Source organism: Scyliorhinus torazame, chromosome 1 (assembly GCF_047496885.1).
Source record: "Scyliorhinus torazame isolate Kashiwa2021f chromosome 1, sScyTor2.1, whole genome shotgun sequence".
Taxonomy (NCBI): domain Eukaryota; kingdom Metazoa; phylum Chordata; class Chondrichthyes; order Carcharhiniformes; family Scyliorhinidae; genus Scyliorhinus; species Scyliorhinus torazame.
Window position 1 is genome coordinate 99,434,395 of NC_092707.1, and position 17,776 is coordinate 99,452,170.

The 17,776-nt window shown below is 51.3% G+C and overlaps 1 protein-coding gene across 7 annotated transcripts in view; it reads left to right on the forward strand.

The window, feature by feature from the left end:
• depdc5 (DEP domain containing 5, GATOR1 subcomplex subunit) overlaps window positions 1-17,776 on the forward strand; it is a 265,638-nt gene that overhangs the window by 54,951 nt on the left and 192,911 nt on the right. For all 7 annotated transcript variants that reach the window (XR_011940662.1, XM_072498598.1, XM_072498564.1 and 4 more), the window contains exon 15: window positions 12,695-12,756. Coding sequence is in view for 6 of the 7 variants with exons in the window: in XM_072498598.1 (XP_072354699.1) it covers window positions 12,695-12,756 (62 nt within the window). In the remaining variant the exon portion in view is untranslated. The remainder of the gene's footprint in view (window positions 1-12,694; window positions 12,757-17,776) is intronic.

Below are 17,776 nucleotides of genomic sequence, written 5' to 3' on the forward strand. Positions count from 1 at the left end.
CTATCCTCGATGCCAGTACCTTTGCCAACAATTTGGCGTCCACGTTCAATAATGAAATGGGTCTATAGGACCCGCACTGCAACGGATCTTTATCCCTCTTCAAAATTAACGATATCGTCGCCTCCGACATCGTCGGGGGTAGAGTCCCCCCTTTCCTGGCCTCATTGAACATCCTCACCATCAACGGGGCCAACAAGTCCACATATTTTCTGTAATACTCCACCGGGAACCCGTCTGGTCCTGGGGCTTTCCCTGCTTGCATGCTTCCCAGTCCCTTAATAACCTCGTCCACCCCAATCGGTGCCCCCAGGCCTACCACCCCCCGCTCCTCCACTTTCGGGAACCTCAATTGGTCCAGGAACTGCCGCATCTCCTCCTCTCCCTCTGGGGGTTGAGACCTATACAGTTCCTCATAGAAGGTCTTGAACACCTCATTTATCTTTCCTGCCCTTCGCACCGTGTCTCCCCTTTCGTCTCTAATTCCTCCTATCTCCCTCGCTGCTGCCCTCTTTCGCAATTGATGAGCCAACAGGCGACTAGCCTTTTCCCCATATTCATACCTCCTCCCCTGTGCCTTCCTCCACAGTACCTCCGCCTTTCTGGTGGTCAGAAGGTCAAATTCCGTCTGGGGTCGTCTCCTCTCCCTGTACAATTCCTCCTCCGGGGTCTCTGCAAATTCCCTATCCACCCTTAAAATCTCCCCCAGTAATCTTTCCCTTTCCTTGGCCTCTGTTTTCCTTTTGTGGGCCCCAATGGAGATCAGCTCTCCTCTGACCACCGCTTTTAGTGCTTCCCAGACCACTCCCACAGGGACCTCGCCGTCGTCATTGACCTCCAGGTATCTCTCAATACACCCCCGCACTCTTGCACACACTCCCTCATCCGCCATCAGTCCCACATCTAATCGCCAGAGTGTTCTCTGCTCCCTTTCCTCTCCTAATTCCAGGTCCACCTAATGTGGGGCATGATCCGAAACCGCTATGGCTGAGTACTCAGCTTCTTCCACCCTAGAGATCAACGACCTTCCCAAAACAAAAAAATCTATCCGGGAGTACACTTTATGGACATGGGAGAAGAAGGAAAACTCCCTAGCCCTAGGTCTAAGAAATCGCCATGGATCCACTCCCCCCATTTGGTCCATAAACCCCTTAAGTACCTTGGCCGCTGCCGGCCTTCTTCCGGTCCTTGAGCTGGATCTATCTCGCCCCGGGTCCAGCACCGTATTAAAGTCCCCTCCTAAAATCAAGTTTCCTACCTCCAGGTCCGGGATACGCCCCAGCATCCGTCTCATAAATCCCGCATCGTCCCAGTTTGGGGCATACACATTAACCAACACAACCTCCATTCCCTCCAGCCTGCCACTCACCATTACATATCTACCTCCGCTATCTGTTACGATGTTCTTTGCTTCAAATGCTACCCGTTTCCCCACCAAAATGGCCACCCCTCTATTCTTTGCGTCCAGTCCTGAGTGGAACACCTGTCCCACCCATCCTTTCCTTAGCCTAACTTGGTCCCGCCACCTTTAGGTGCGTCTCTTGGAGCATAACCATGTCTGCCCTTAGTCCTTTTAAATGCGTGAGCACTCGGGCCCTTTTTATCGGTCCGTTCACGCCTCTCACGTTCCACGTGATCAGCCTCACTAGGGGGCTACCTGCCCCCCTCCCGTGTCGACGAGCCATTACCTTCTCTAGGCCAGTCCCATATCCTGCCTCCGCGCTCCCGCTCGCTCCCCCAGCGTCGCACACCATCCCCGCCCACCCACTCTTTAGCCATTTCCTTTTGGATTTCCGCAGCAGCAACCCAGTTGTCCCCCCCCCCCTCCCCCTCCCTCCCCCCCCCCCCTCCCCGCTAGATCTCTTTCTAGCATGATTGCTCCCCCCATATTACTTCCGTAAGTCAGCTGACCCCGGCTACTCCTGCTCACTCCTCGACCCCCCCGTGTGGGGAACTCCCATCCGCCTTGCGCCTGTCTTCCCGCCTTATTCTTTCTGGCGCGGGAACATCCCTTTACCTGACCCGCCTCTTATGGCGCAGCTCCCTTTCCCCTCCCCCTCCCCTTCCCCATTCTCCAACTATGTCCCGTCTTTCCCCCCTCACCGGCGCCCACATTTCCCCAATGTCTCCCCCCTTCCCAATTTACTTCTCAATTAACTTCAACCATAACATTAACAATAACATTTCCTGCAGCATCAGTCCCTCAGTTCCGATCCAATTTCTCTTCTTTGATGAAGGTCCATGCTTCCTCCGCCGTCTCAAAATAATGGTGTCTCTCCTGATACGTGACCCATAGTCTTGCCGGCTGCAACATCCCGAACTTCACCTTCCTTTTATGCAACACCTCTTTGGCTCGGTTGAAGCTCGCCCTCCTTCTCGCCACCTCCGCACTCCAATCCTGGTATACCCGTACCACTGCATTCTCCCATCTGCTACTCCGCACCTTTTTAGCCCATCTCAGGACCTCTTCTCTATCCTTAAGGCGGTAAAATCGCACGATTATTGCCCTGGGTGGTTCTCCCGCTTTTGGTCTTCTCGCCGGAATCCGATTTGCCCACTCCACCTCCAAGGGGCCCGTAGGGGCCTCAGCACCCATCAGTGAGCTCAGCATCGTACTTGCGTACGCTCCACAGTCCACTCCTTCCACACCCTCAGGGAGACACAGTATCCGAAGGTTCTTCCTTCGCGCTCCATTTTCTAGGGCTTCGATCCTTTCAGTACACTTTTTATGAAGTGCCTCGTGCGTCTGTGTCTTAACCGCCAGGCCCAGGATCTCGTCCTCAATATCTGTCACCTTCTGCTCCACCACGCGGAGCTCTGTCTCCTGGGTCTTTAATGTCTCCTTGAGCCCCTCAATTGCCTGTAGCAACGGGGTCAGCACCTCCCTCTTCAGCAGCTCCACGCACCGTCTCACAATTTCATCCTGCTCAGGCCCCCATGTCGCCTGCGCTTTCTCCGCCGCCATCTTGTACTTCTCTCTTTCTGACCCTTTGGTCGACGATTCCTCGCGCTGCAGGCGCCGCCGCCGGTTTTTTCCTCCTTCGTTTGGGGGGGACTCCCTTCTCACACACCCCACACCGGGTTGCGTCGTCGAAAAATTCCCGGTTGGGGCTCTTAAAAGAGCCCGAAGGTCCGTCGGAGCTGGAGCCGCCGAAGCGTGCGGCTAGCTAGGCATCACCGCAACCGGAAGTCCCTTCAGTGGCCTTGATGAGGTCTTTTCACAGTTGTTCCCTCTGCTGCTAGAATTCACCTTTGATACAGGCCCTCAGGTCAGCTTGCAGCTTTAAGCTTGCCCTTCCCCCGCCTGCATGCTGGAAGAGGCCCTGTTTATCCTGCAGTTGCAGCCAAATCTTTTACTGTTTCTGCCGTGTCTGGCAACCCAGAGACATACCCTTCCTGGGGGAAACTGTCGGGGGAATATTGCAGCCTTCTTCCCACACCGGGAAATGTCAAACAAATGCCGTGGGGGCCCTGTAAAAGAGCCCAAAAGTCCGTTCCAAGCAGGAGCTGCCGAATATGCGACCTAGCTCTGCATAGCCGCACACGGAAGTCACTGCAGTGGAAATTGAGACATTGACCATCAGATGCTGCATCACGATTGGGTGCACAAGTGTGCGAGTTAAGGAAGGGCACTAAGCTCTGCATAAAACCTCGCATGAAGTTCGTGCTGGACTCGGCATTGAACACAGGCTTTCCGGCAGGATTCCCAATGCACCAAGCAGTTCATTATTCTCATCCATCAACATTCGTTCTGTCAGCTTCCAAATCAAATTCCTCATCCGAGACCTCTGCTGCTAAAAGAGAGAGTGAGCAGTTTAGAGCTACACTCTCGAGTCTAGAAGAATTGAAATATACAAGATGATAAAAGTTATTGACAAAGTAGACGTAGAGCGAATATTTCCTCTTCTGCGGTAATCTTGAACAAAAGGTTATAGTTTTAGGATAAGGGGATGCAGATTTAAAACTGAGATGAGGAGAAATTGCTTCTTTCAAAGGGTTGCGAATCTATGGAATTCACTATCCCAGAGTGCAGTGGATGCAGGGACGTTTAAGGAGGAGATAGACAGATTTTAAAATTGGCAATGGGTAAGGCGGCACAGTGGTTCAGTGGTTAGCACTGCTGGCTCAAGCCGCCAAGTACCCAGGTTCGATGCCGGTCCCGGGTCACTGTCCGTGTGGAGTTTGCACATTCTCCCCGTGTCTGTGTGGGATTCATCCCCACAACACACAAAGATGTGCAGGGTAGGTGAATTGGCCATGCTAAATTGCCCCTTAATTGGAAAAAAAATCATCGGGTACTCTAAATTTAAAAAAAAGTAATGGGTTGAAGGGTTGTGGAAAATGGGCAGCAAAGTGGAGTTGAGGCCGAGATGGGATCAGCCATGATTGTATTGAATGGTGGAGCAGGCTCGAGGGACTGAATTGCCTAATCCTGCTCCTAGTTCAGATGTTCTATGCTAGCCTTGCCCCTGTGCTGGCTTGTCCTGATCCTGCCTCTATGCTATACTCTGAATTACGCGCAGTGTCATTACCTGAACTGGTTGCTGAGTGTCAGATAAAGTTTCATTGTGGCATCATCAACAATGTCTTCTTGTGACTTCCGGTTGCGGCTATGCCTAGGTAGGTCGCACGTTCGGCAGCTCCCGCCGGGAATGGACTTTTGGCCTCTCTAGAGGGGCCCCAACGGCAATTGTTCGATGGCTTCCAGTGTGGGAAGGTGACAGCAAGGTCCCCCCGACATTATATGGATTGGACCAGGAGTGGAGTGGTGAGAAAAGTGATCTTGGAGCAGGCGAAAGTGAGAGGGAGAAAAAACAAGATGGCGGCGGGTGGAGACCAAGCAGCATGGGCGCAGTGGTCGCAGGAGCAGCAGGGGTTTCTTAAACGCTGCTTTGAGGAGCTGAAAACCGAAATGCTGGCGCCAATGAAGGCGGCGATTGAGAAGCTTGTGGAGACCCAGAAGGCCCAAGGGGCGGCGATCCGGGAGGTGCGGCAAAAAGCCTCGGAGAACGAGGACGAGATCTTGGGCCTGGCGGTGAAGGTCGAGGCGCACGAGCTGCTGCGCAAGAGGTGGGCGGGATGATTTGAGGACCTGGAGAATAGCTCGAGGAGGAAGAATCTTCAGATTCTGGGTCTCCCCGAAGGAGTGGAGGGGCCCGATGGTGGGGCATATGTGAGCACGATGCTCAATTCGCTGATGGGCGCGGAGCCTTCCCGAGGCCTCTGGAGCTAGATGGGGCTCACCGGGTCCTAGCAAGGAGACCCAAGGCCAACGAGCCGCCAAGGGCTGTAGTGGTGAGGTTTCACCGCTTTATGGACAGAGAGTGTGTCCTGAGATGGGCCAAGAAAGAGCGGAGCAGCAGGTGGGAGAACACAGAGATCCGAATCTACCAGGACTGGAGTGCAGAGGTGGCTAAGAAGAGAGCTGGTTTTAACCGGGCTAAGGCAGTGCTCCATCGAAAGGGGGTAAAGTTCGGTATGCTGCAGCCAGCGCGATTGTGGGTCACGTTCCAGGATCAGCACCACGATTTCGAAACGCCTGATGAGGCATGGAGCTTTATACGGACTGAAAAGTTGGACTCCAATTGGGGGTTTGTTGGGGGGGGTGATGTTTACTGTGTATATGGTGTTTATTACGTTTAGGGAATGTTCTTTCAGTTTGGGTGCTGGATGGGGATGGGTGAAGGGATTTGATGGGGAGACTGTGGGAGAGTGTGGGCGTCGGTGTTGGAGGGGCAGACCCCCATGAAGGAAGAGGGGGAGTGGAAGCCCGGGGATGGGGAATTGGGGTAAGGCCTTAAAAGGAGCTGCGCCAGAGGGGGCGGGGCCGGATCAGGAAAGCGCGGGCTTTTTCCCGCGCTAGGGAAGGCCGGGGGTGGGGGCCGGGGGGAGATAGGCAGTGCTGGAGAGGAGCGCACACTGACTGCCAGGGAGGGGGAGGGGGGGGGAGGATTCTCACACTGGGGGGGGCGATGAAATGGCGGGAGAGGCCGGGGGTCAGCAGGAGTCAGCTGACTTATGGGAGTGTTATGGGGGGAGCAAAAGAGCTAGATGTGGATCTAGCGGGGGGGAGAGGGGGGGATATCGGGTTGCTGCTGCATTGGCCAAAGGGGAGCTGGAAGTAGGAGAGGTGGTCGGGGCGGGGGTCCGCAGTCTGGGGGACTGGAGGGTGCGGGAGGCGTGGGCACATGGCTGGCCTAGAAAAGGAGTAGGCTAGTCGGCGGGGGTGATGAGCAACCCGCAATCCGGCTGATAACCTGGAATGTGAGGGGCCTGAACGGGCCGGTCAAGAGGGCCCAGGTGTTCGCGCACTTAAAGGGACTGAAGGCAGACGTGGTTATGCTCCAGGAGACACATTTGAAGGTGGCAGATCAGGTTAGGCTGAGAAAGGGATGGGTAGGACAGGTACTCCATTCAGGGCTGGATGCGAAAAACAGAGGGGTTGCAATACTGGTGGGGAAGCGGGTGTCGTTTGAGGCACTGAATATTGTAGTGGATAATGGAGGTCGATATGTGATGGTGAGCGGTAGGTTGCAGGGGGTGCGGGTGGTACTGGTAAATGTATATGCCCCGAACTGAGATGATGCCGGATTTATGAAATACATGCTGGGTCGGATTCCGGACCTGGAGGTAGGAAGCTTGATAATGGGGGGGGGATTTCAACACGGTGCTGGACCCAGCACTGGATCGCTCTAGGTCCAGGACGGGTAAGAGGCCGGCTGCGGCCAAGTTGCTTAAGGGGTTTATGGACCAGATGGGGGGAGTGGATCCATGGAGGTTTGTCAGGTCCCTGGCCAGGGAATTTTCATTCTTTTCCCACATCCATAGAGCCTACTCCCGGATAGATTTTTTTATTTTGAGCAGGGCGCTAATCCCGAAAGTGGAGGGAACGGAGTATTCGGCCATAGCCATCTCAGACCACGCCCCACACTGGGTGGAGCTGGAGTTAGGAGAGGAGAGGGACCAGCGCCCGCTCTGGCGTCTTGATGTGGGATTATTGGCGGATGAGGAGGTGTGCGGGCGGGTGCGGAGTGCATTGAAAGATATTTGGAGGCCAATGACAATGGGGAGGTGCAGTTGGGGGTTGTCTGGGAGGCGCTGAAGGCGGTGGTCAGGGGAGAGTTAATCTCCATTAGGGCCCACAGGAAGAAGAGAGAGGGTAGAGAGAGGGCGACGTTGGTGGGGGAGATCTTAAGGGTGGACAGGAGATATGCAGAGGCCCCCGAGTAGGGACTACTCAGGGAGCGGCGGAACCTCCAGACGGAGTTCGACCTGTTGACCACAGGGAAAGCAGAGGCACAGTGGAGGAAAGCGCAGGAGGCGACGTATGAGTATGGGAGAAGGCGAGTCGGATGCTGCCATACCAGCTTCGAAAGAGGGAGGCAGCGAGGGAGATAGGTGGAGTTAAGGATAGCGGGGGGAATACGGTGTGGAGTGCGGTGAGAATAAACAAGGTATTTAGGGACTTCTATGGGGATCTGTACAGATCTGAGCGCCCGGCGGGGGAAGAGGGGATGTGACGATTTTTGGATCAGCTGAGGTTCCCGAGGGTGGAGGAGGAGGAGGAGGTGGCTGGTTTAGGGGCGCCAATTGGGCTGGAGGAGCTGGTTAAAGGATTGGGGAGCATGCAGGCGGGGAAGGCCCCGGGGCCAGATGGGTTCCCGGTCGAGTTTTACAGGAAATACGTGGACCTGCTAGGCCCGTTGCTACTGAGGACTTTCAATAAGGCAAGGGAGGGGGGGACCTTGCCCTCGACAATGTCCGAGGCGCAGATCTCTCTGATCCTGAAGCGGGACAAGGACCCACTGCAATGTGGGTTGTATAGACCGATCTTGCTCCTCAATGTGGATGCTAAGTTGCTGGCAAAAGTGCTGGCTACGAGAATTGAGGACTGTGTCCCGGGGCTGATTCATGAGGACCAGATGGGATTTGTAAAGGGCAGGCAGCTAAACACTAATGTGCGGAGGCTCCTCAATGTGATTATGATGCCCTCGGTGGAGAGAGAAGCGGAGGTAGTGGCAGCCATGGACGCGGAGAAGGCCTTCGACCGGGTGGAGTGGGAGTATCTTTGGGAAGTGCTGCGGAGGTTTGGGTTCGGGGAGGGGTTCATCAACTGGGTCAGGTTACTATATAGAGCCCCGGTGGCGAGTGTGGCTACGAATCGGCGGAGGTCGGAGTACTTTCGGCTGTACCGAGGGACGAGTCAGGGGTGCCCCCTGTCCCCCTTGTTGTTTGCATTGACAATTGAGCCTCTGGCCATGGCACTAAGGGAGTCCAGGAAATGGAGGGGACTGGTCCGAGGGGGAGAGGAACATCGGGTGTCGCTGTATGCGGACGACCTGTTGCTGTATGTGGCAGATCCAGTGGAGGGGATGGCGGAGGTCATGCGGATCCTAAGGGAGTTTGGGGACTTCTCTGGGTATAAGCTCAATGTAGGGAAAAGTGAGCTCTTTGTGGTGCATCCAGGGGACCAGGGAAAGGGGATAGACGACCTGCTGTTGAAGAGGGCGGAAAGGAGCTTTCGGTACTTAGGGATCCAGGCGGCTGGGAGTTGGGGGGCCCTGCACAAACTCAATTTGACGCGGTTGGTGGAGCAGATGGAGGAGGATTTCAAAAGATGGGATGTGCTGCCACTCTCGCTAGCGGGCAGGGTGCAGTCGGTTAAAATGATGGTCCTCCCGAGGTTTCTCTTTGTGTTCCAGTGCCTTCCCATTATGATTCCCAAGGCCTTTTTCAAACGGGTAGGTAGGAGCATCATGGGTTTCGTGTGGGCAAACAAGACCCCGAGGGTAAAGAGGGTGTTTTTGGAGCATAGTAGGGACAGGGAGGGCTGGCTCTGCCGAATTTGTGCGACTATTATTGGGCAGCCAATGTGGCGATGATCCGTAAGTGGGTAATGGAGGGAGAGGGGGCGGTGTGGAAGAGGTTGGAGATGGCGTCCTGTGTGGGCACGAGCCTGAGGGCGCTGGCGATGGCACCGCTGCCGCTCTCGCTGTCAAGGTGCACCGCGAGTCCGGTGGTGGCAGTGACGTTGAAGATCTGGGGGCAGTGGAGACGACACAGGGGCGAGGTGGGAGCCTCGGTTTGGTCCCCAATTCGGGAGAACCATCGGTTCGTCCCGGGAAGGATGGATGGGGGGTTTCGGAGCTGGCATCGGGCAGGGATTAGAAGAATGGGGGACCTGTTTATAGATGGGACGTTTGCGAGCCTAAGGGTGCTGGAGGAGAAGTTTGGGTTACCCCCGGGAAATGCTTTCAGGTATATGCAAATGAGGCGTCTGTGAGGCGGCAGGTGAAGGAATTTCCGCTGCTCCCGGCACAGGGGACTCAGGACAGGGTGATTTCGGGTGTATGGGTTGGAGAAGGCAGGGTTTCGGCGATCTACCAGGAGCTGAAAGAAGTGGAGGAGGCCTCGGTAGAGGAGTTAAAGGGCAAGTGGGAGTAGGAGCTTGGGGAGGAGATAGATGAGGGTCTGTGGGCTGATGCCCTGAGTGGGGTTAATTCTTCCTCCTCTTGTGCCAGGCTTAGCCTAATACAATTCAAGGTTACTCACAGAGCGCATATGACAGGGACGAGGTTGAGTAGGTTCTTTGGGGTGGAGGACAGATGTGGGAGGTGCTCGGGAAGCCCGGCGAATCACGTCCACATGTTCTGGTCGTGCCCGGCACTGGATGGGTTGTGGAGGGGTTTCGCGAGGACGATGTCCAAGGTGGTGAAAGTCCAGGTCAAGCCGAGTTGGGGGTTGGCACTATTTGGGGTAACGGACGAGCCGGGAGTGCAGGAGGCAAAAGAGGCCGGTATCCTGGCCTTTGCGTCCCTGGTAGCCCGGTGGAGGATCTTGCTATTATGGAAGGACGCGAAGCCCCCCAGTGTGGAAGCCTGGATAAATGACATGGCAGTGTTCATTAAGCTGGAGATGATAAAGTCTGCCTTACGAGGGTCTGTGCAGGGGTTCTTCAGGCGGTGGCAACCGTTCCTAGACTATCTCGCGGAGCGTTAGGAGGAGGTCATCAGCAGCAACCCAAGGGTGGGAGGGGGAGGGGGGGTCTCTTTCGGGGGGGGGGGAATTCGGGTGGGTGGGGGGGGCTTCCCTATGGGAACCTTTGAATGTCATATGGGGGGGTTACTGTATATGGGGAAACCCAAAGTATAAGTTTTGTATAATATTTGACTGTTGTGTTTGTGTTTCTTTCCTTTTGTTACTGGGGGGGGGGTTTGTTAAAAATTTTGTTGGAAAATCTGAATAAACATATTTTTTTTTAAAAACAATGTCGTCTTGTTCTTCCTCCACTGCCTGGTCAGGCTGTTACTGGAAAGGAGAAATGTTCCAAGAGGATGATTATGTTTGGGGGGTAGAGAGAGAAAGTAAGTGGTGAACCACCTGCAACTTGTAAACCATAAGAGGTAATGGTATTTGAGGAGGATCAAGTATGAGGACACTATCAACTTCAATTGATCCAGCTCTGCTGCGAGCCACTGGCTCAGCGATGGCTGCTCAAATAAAGGTGAGCACAGAAGGGGATTAGACTTTTGTGTGTAACTGTTCCCACTCTGGCTACTGCATGCTGCCTCTGGTTGGGCACCACCTTGTCCTGCAAGACAGAGATGTGTGCCAGTGAGTGTGGTGGAACCTGTTTGGGCGATGTGGCTGCCATGGTTGAAGAGCTGGCAGTGGATACAAGCTGTGAGGTGTGGGTATGAGCCTTGCAGTGATGTTAAGTGTGTGAGGGTGCAGTTGAGCATTGAATGTTGGGTATGATTGCTGATTGACAGAGGTTGTAGGTACATGGGTGATGGGGCTGTGGTGAACTGAGTCTTGGGTGAGGCTAGTAGTGCAGTTGATGGGATATAGATTTGAAGATTCTTTCACGGAGCTTGACCATTTATATGAGGCATTGAACTTTTGCAGTACTGCATCTGGGTCCTCAGGGCTAGACTCGTACGTTAACTCCCACGGCTACCTGAGTATATGTTTGGAGGGTCTCCTGGTCCCCAGTGGATTAAGATGTTCCTCTTTCTTTCCATCTCCTTCATCGAGGTCTCCAGGCAGCATTGGAAAACCTTGGAACCTGCTTTCAACCATGTTGTGCCTGGTCAGATTAACTTCCTGTATGATTACTAACCACTCCAGCAGACGCCACTCTAACAGCCACAATACCGTTGAAACATGCAGGCTAGCTTTAAATGGCCTTAGGACATTATAATTCCCCCCACAGCTGATGTGTCCATTCAGTGAACAGCTTGATTAACACTGGCTGTATGAAACCATCACCCGAATGAGCAGGCAGCGGAAAGCTCAATCTATGCGAACAGGTTAATTGCACATCATGATTCCTGCAGCCGTTTTCAATTTAGTTCCCTACAAGTCGTCCCCAACTTTATTATATTCAGTTTTTCGTTTAGCCTGTCCAATCATGGTCTCATTGTGAATCATTGAAGGGAGAGAGAGTGAACAGTCTTCAGGTCCCACCAATACTGTTCTGAAACTGGCCTCTTGATCAACATGGCCTGTACAATCTTCCTGATTTCTCTGTGGGGAATGAGTGTTGTCAGGCAGCTGCCCAGGATTTATTCATAAAAGTAAAGTCTTTAACCTGATGTGTTCCTGTTTAAAGGTGTTAAGTCTCTCTTGGATTTTGAAAGGAATAACTGAAGGATTATTTAGTGTTGTAATATTTTCAGGGTTATCTTTGAAGTAAGGGGGTGTTAAGAGATCCAATGTTTATTTAAGAGGTTAAGTTGAGTTAATGGAATAAACATTGTTTTGTGTTTAAAAACCCACGTGTCCATAATTGTAATCCCACACCTAGGGAACAAGCCGCGTGCTCGGAAAAGCAACAATAGCATTAAAGGGAGAGGTTGGTTGAACCCCATGATACATTTTGGGGTTCTGAAAACGCTTAATTCTGAAAACACTTTTCAGAACCCAAAAATGTATCATGGAGTTCAACCAACCTCTCCCTTTAATGCTATTGTTGCTTTTCCGAGCACACGGCTTGTTCCCTAGGTGTGGGATTACAATTATGGACACGTGGGTTTTTAAACACAAAACAATGTTTATTCCATGAACGCAACTTAACCTCTTAAATAAACATTGGATCTCTTAACACCCCCTTACTTCAAAGATAACCCTGAAAATATTACAACACTAAATAATCCTTCAGTTATTCCTTTCAACATCCAAGAGAGACTTAACACCTTTACACAGGAACACATCAGGTTAAAGACTTTACTTTTATGAGTTTAAATCACCCAAATGATCCAGAGATAGTCTTTCATGGCAGAGATCACAGCAGATCCAGCTCACTGCAAACACAGACACACACCCAAGCTCTTTTCAAATTGAAACTAAACTGCAAAATGGCTGATCTAAAACCAAGCTCCACCCACACTCTGACATCACTGCATTTCTTAAAGGTGAATTGCTTAAACATCCATTTTTTAAAGGTACCCTCACATGACACGTGTGAAACATTCCTGCCTCCATGAAAACAGTAAGTGCCCTGTTTGGAGGCGGGACGTACGATTTTCAGACACCTCTACCGTTATCACCAGGATGGAGAGGTTCTCTGTTGTGACAAACAAAATTCAGGCCTAGGGCTCTCAGACTAAGAGTGGAGAACCTGGGCACCTCTTTTTTTAAAGAAAAACTGTTAGTTCCCAATGACTTTTTAAAAATGTTTTTTTCTTTAACGTAGGTATTGGTGGTGACCTGGTGTGTATGGGTGAGCAGCCCCTTCACGCTGTGCCATTGTTTAAGGTAAGTGAAGCTGCATGACTCAACCATGTAACTGTGGGTACAGACTGAAAGCTGTTTAAAGTGACACACATGATCAAAATGGCACAGAAATCTGAAGTTTTAAAATTTTGTATGACGTATTCTGCCTGATCGTGCAGCAAAACAGTGGTTCACAATTGGAAAACCGTCACTGACTCAGTTTAGAGATGAGAGCAGTTGATTTCTGGTGATGAGGGAGCGGGTGTTGAGGGTGTGTAAATCTGCCACCGAGGGCCGAAATACTTTCCACTCTTGGTAATTTTGCCAATTTCCTGATGGATTGGGTGGTCCCAGCTGAGCAAACATTGAGACCACCCAATGCTTTTTGCTGGGAAGGTGTGCAGGTTCAGCAATTAACTGACAGCAAGTCGGGCCTCAGCCTTGGCTCTGGTCGACGTGTTAAGTAAATGTGATGTTCACAGAGACACCGTACGCTTTACATCAGGCAAATGGAAACTACTTATCTGAAGAGTTTGTCAGTGACGGGAACAGCCATTCAGCCCGTCAAGCCTGTTCTGCTCGTCAGTTGGATCGTGGCTGATCTTTGCTTTAATTTAATCTTCCAGGGGCAGCATGTGGCACAGTGGTTAGCACTGCAGTCTACGCCGCTGAGGACCCGGGTTCGAATCATGGCCCTGGGTCTGAATCATGGACCTGGGTCACTGTCCGTGTGGAGTTTGCACATTCTCCCCATGTCTGAATGGGTTTCACCCCCACAACCCAAAGATGTTTAGGTTAGGTGGATTGGCCACGCTAAATTGCCCCTTAATCGGAAAAAAAATAATTGGGTACTCTAAAACATTTTTTTTTTTTTTAATTTATTGTTCCCACCGTGGTTGCATCATCCTTGATACCCTGCCTGAACAAAAATTTCTCCATCTCCATTTTCAAACTTTCACTGAATCTTCAGCCTCAACAGCTTCTTGGAGGTGAGGATTCCAGATTCCCACCACTTTTTTTTGTGAAGTGCTGCCGGACATCACACCTGAGTGGCCGACCTCAAATTTTAAGATTATGTCCCCTTGATCTGGGTTTTTCCCCCCCACCAGAAATGATTTCTCGCTACCTGGCATATCAAATCCTTAAGCAAGTCAATTTGGTCACCCTCCTATACTTGAGGGAATACATCTGCAACCTGTCCTGAAAATAACTCTTTTCACACTTTCATCACTCGAATTAAATAACGATGTGCTCCCTCCAAGGCCAACATCTTCTTCCTGAGGTTCAGTATCTGGAACTGCACAGGCAACAGACGACCCAGAATAAATTCAGTTTATGAAACAACCTGATGAGAACTAGTTCAGCTTTACCAGCAGAAAAAATGGTTGCATCATTAATGGACTGATAAACAAGCACAATATGCTCAAGGCGAAAGACATTGATGCACAGGTCTTGTTCAGTTGGCTGACCGAGGAATCTTTGGGTGCATCATCCCGATGCCAAGGGAGCAGCTGTCTTCTAGCTCTCTGATAATGTGTCTACAAGAAACAAACTTGGATCGATCACGCCCTGACAGAATGGAGTGTAAAGACACTGTTTAATTCTCTGTCTTGAGCAGTTGGTGTTGGGGAGGAACATCCCCATAGTCAGAGGAATAGGCAGGGATTTGCCTCTGGGAATCCTCCAGCATTCTTGGAAGACGTGGGAGCAGTATGAAGATCCTGCATTTAAATAATCAGTCAAGTCTTACTTTGTGAGTTACAACTTGGACGTGTTGCAAATGATGTATTTTAGACTGAGATACCATTCAGATAAGACTCTTCAGTGCTTTAAAGGTGTTAAATAGATGCAAATGCTGATTTGAATGTTAGATGGCAACAGTTTCATCTTAAGATGCGTATTGAGAACTAAGAAGACTTGCCACTCCTCCACAATAAGCTTTCATAACAAAATTAACATGAAACTACTTAACCTGAATTTCACAGGCAATTATAATGGTGTGTTGTCTGTTTGCATCTATTGCATATGGTAGTTTTCAGCTCAGCCAAAGCCCATAAATCTAATGTGTGTTTTTGGATGATATATCTGTTTACTGTTAGCATTGCTTTTGATGAAGACGCATGTCAAAAGCTGGATTGATATTAATGACATGGAAATTAATTTACTCACTGAGCTTCTTCAGAACAGTGCATCGTTGATTCTCCAGGCTGGTTTAGCACAGGGCTAAATCACTGGCTTTGTAAGCAGACCAAGGCAGGCCAGCAGCACGGTTCAATTCCTGTACCAGCCTCCCTGAACAGGCGCCGGAATGTGGCGACTAGGGGCTTTTCACAGTAACTTCATTTGAAGCCTACTTGTGACAATAAACGATTTTCATTTCATTTTCAAACTAGTACTTGATCAGAAATGGATACTTGAATGGCTCTGAATTTTTAGTCGATGAAGGCAGGCAGTGCGTAGCTGAGCCATTCACACGGGAGTATATTATCACAACACCCTGAGTAAGCGCGTGGTAAATTCCAGCCTCACTAATCCCAGAGTCACAACACGGGTGAATTAACCAATAATTCTTATAAAATACCCAAAGGGGACGATTCAACGATAGGGAGGCAAAGTGTTTGCGCCATCGTGAACTCCGTCGCGTTTCACGACGGCGCGAATAGGGCCAGGGCACGACCTATTCTGGCCCCCACAGGCGCTGTAGCAGTTCACGCCGCTCCAGCGTCCTTACGCGGTGACAAATGGGGGCTGCGCCAACCTGCGTGTGCGCAGTTGGCGCAGCCCAATCCTACGCATGCGCAGTTGGGCCGCGCCATCCTGCACATGCACGAGGAACGTCTTACGCACGCCGGCCCCTCACCAACATGGGGCTGGTGTGCTGGGGCCGCGCGCGGAAGGAGGTAGGCCCGGAGGGGGAGAGGCCGGCCCGTCGATCGGTGGGCCCCGATCGCGGGCCATACCCCATCGGAGGCCACCCCGGTGAAGGAACCTCCCTCCCTCCCCGACAGGCCGCCCCCCCCGGCAGCGACCAGGGGTGGGCGGCACCGGTGGGAACCTGTCGTATCGTAGTGGCCGCTCGGCCCATCCGGCCGGAGAATCGCCGCTCGCCGGTTATCCGAGCGGCCCGGTGCGAATCGCGCGCCGCTGGTTTCCGGGGGGGCGTGTGAGAGAATCGGGTGCGGGGGTCGGGGCGGCGTGGCGTGATTAGCGCGGTGCCCCGGTGATTCTCCCACCCGGCGTGGGGGGGGGGGGGGGGGAGGGGGGGGGGGGTCGAGAATAGCACCCAAAGCCTTTGGCCCTTGATTACCCTAATAATTACAGCCACCAGGTTTGTAAGTTTAAACACAACTACTGTTTATTTGTAAACAGAACTATAATGAAATACGCAGCAAATACAGTTGGTTAACAATTAATACCTGGGGCAGCATGGTGGCACAGTGGTTAGCACTGCAGCATACGGCACTGAGGATCTGGGTTCGATCCCAGCCCCGGGTCACTGTCTCTGTGGAGTTTGCACATTCTCCCCGTGTCTGCGTGGGTCTCGCCCCCACAACCCAAAGATGTGCAAGGTAGGTGGATTGGCCACGCTAAATTGACCCTTAATTGGAAACAAATAATTGGGTACTCTAAATTTATTTTAAAAACAATTAATGCCTAACTCCCACTTTAACTGGCCCCCTCACCCTTTTTATTTGTATATAAATATTCTATATATACATATACGCACACACACAAAAAAACACAAGACAGACAAACACAAGAGTAGTGGAATGGGGTAAAAAAAAACACAAGTGAAAGGGAAGAGTCTTTGCCTCAGATGATGGTTCTTTGCACTCACAGCAAGTTTGTAGATTAAGGTCTTTGTTTTTGCAGCCTGTAGTGGTCACCCTGATAGTTTAAGAAATACCGTACTCAAAACTTTCCTGGAAAGGCAGCGTCCTTTTCTTCAAATGTTTTGCTTTCAGCTCGTGATTTGTCATCAGGCCTCTAGTCTCAAGAATCCAACACCCACAAGCCTATTGGAGAGAAAGATGGATCTCACAGCAGGTTTTCTGGAGAGTGTTTAGTTGGATCGTTTTACCCCCGTGCTGCCGAGATCGAAACTGAAACATCCTTTGGTCTCTGAACCATTTCAGTGGGTTAAGATCCAATCATCACCTGCTCCCGGGCAAAGTACAGCTTTTTGGGCCAATTGATTAGCCACCAGCCGAATCAATTAAATGAAGTCCGAGCCCATCTCTGTCACTGGTGCCGACCAGTCTACAACTCCAATTTAAACCAACACAGCCTTCTGCTTGAATTAAAGACACAGGCCACTTTGCCTTAAAGACACCTGTCCATTGATCATCCATGGATCAAGAATGTAACAGCAAAAATCAATGAAAGGGGAAATAAGGGAATAAACAAGAAGGAGCTTTACAATATACTGAACGATTTAACCTCAACTGGGGCTGGGGAAATGATTGCGACACTTGGCTATCCAGTGACGTCTGCTCAACTGCCCTGCACCACCTCTGTGGCTATCGGTCAGACCAAGATTGGGCTTGTTGTGCCCCTTTGTCACATGACCAAGTCGGCTAACAATAACCAGCAGCAACCTACATTTACATAGCACTTTTAACATGGCAAAAGCATTATCAGACAAAAACAGTGACAACGGAACAAAGAAGCAGATATGGGAAAATGATGTTGAAGTTAGGCTTTAAGGAGGCAAGAGAAATGGAGACATGCAGGGAGGTGATTCCTGAGCTCGGGAGCGAGGCAACTGAACATCTGATTGTAAATAGCTGGATGGAGGAAATTTGAAATGCATAAGAGACCAATAATGGAGGATCGCAGAGATCTTTGAGGGTTGTAGGGCTGGAGCAGGTGACTCGCATGTCAAAAGCTGGATTGATATTAATGACATGGAAATTAATTTACTCACTGAGCTTCTTCAGAACAGTGCATCGTTGATTCTCCAGGCTGGTTTAGCACAGGGCTAAATCACTGGCTTTGTAAGCAGATCAAGGCAGGCCAGCAGCACGGTTCAATTCCTGTACCAGCCTCCCTGAACAGGCGC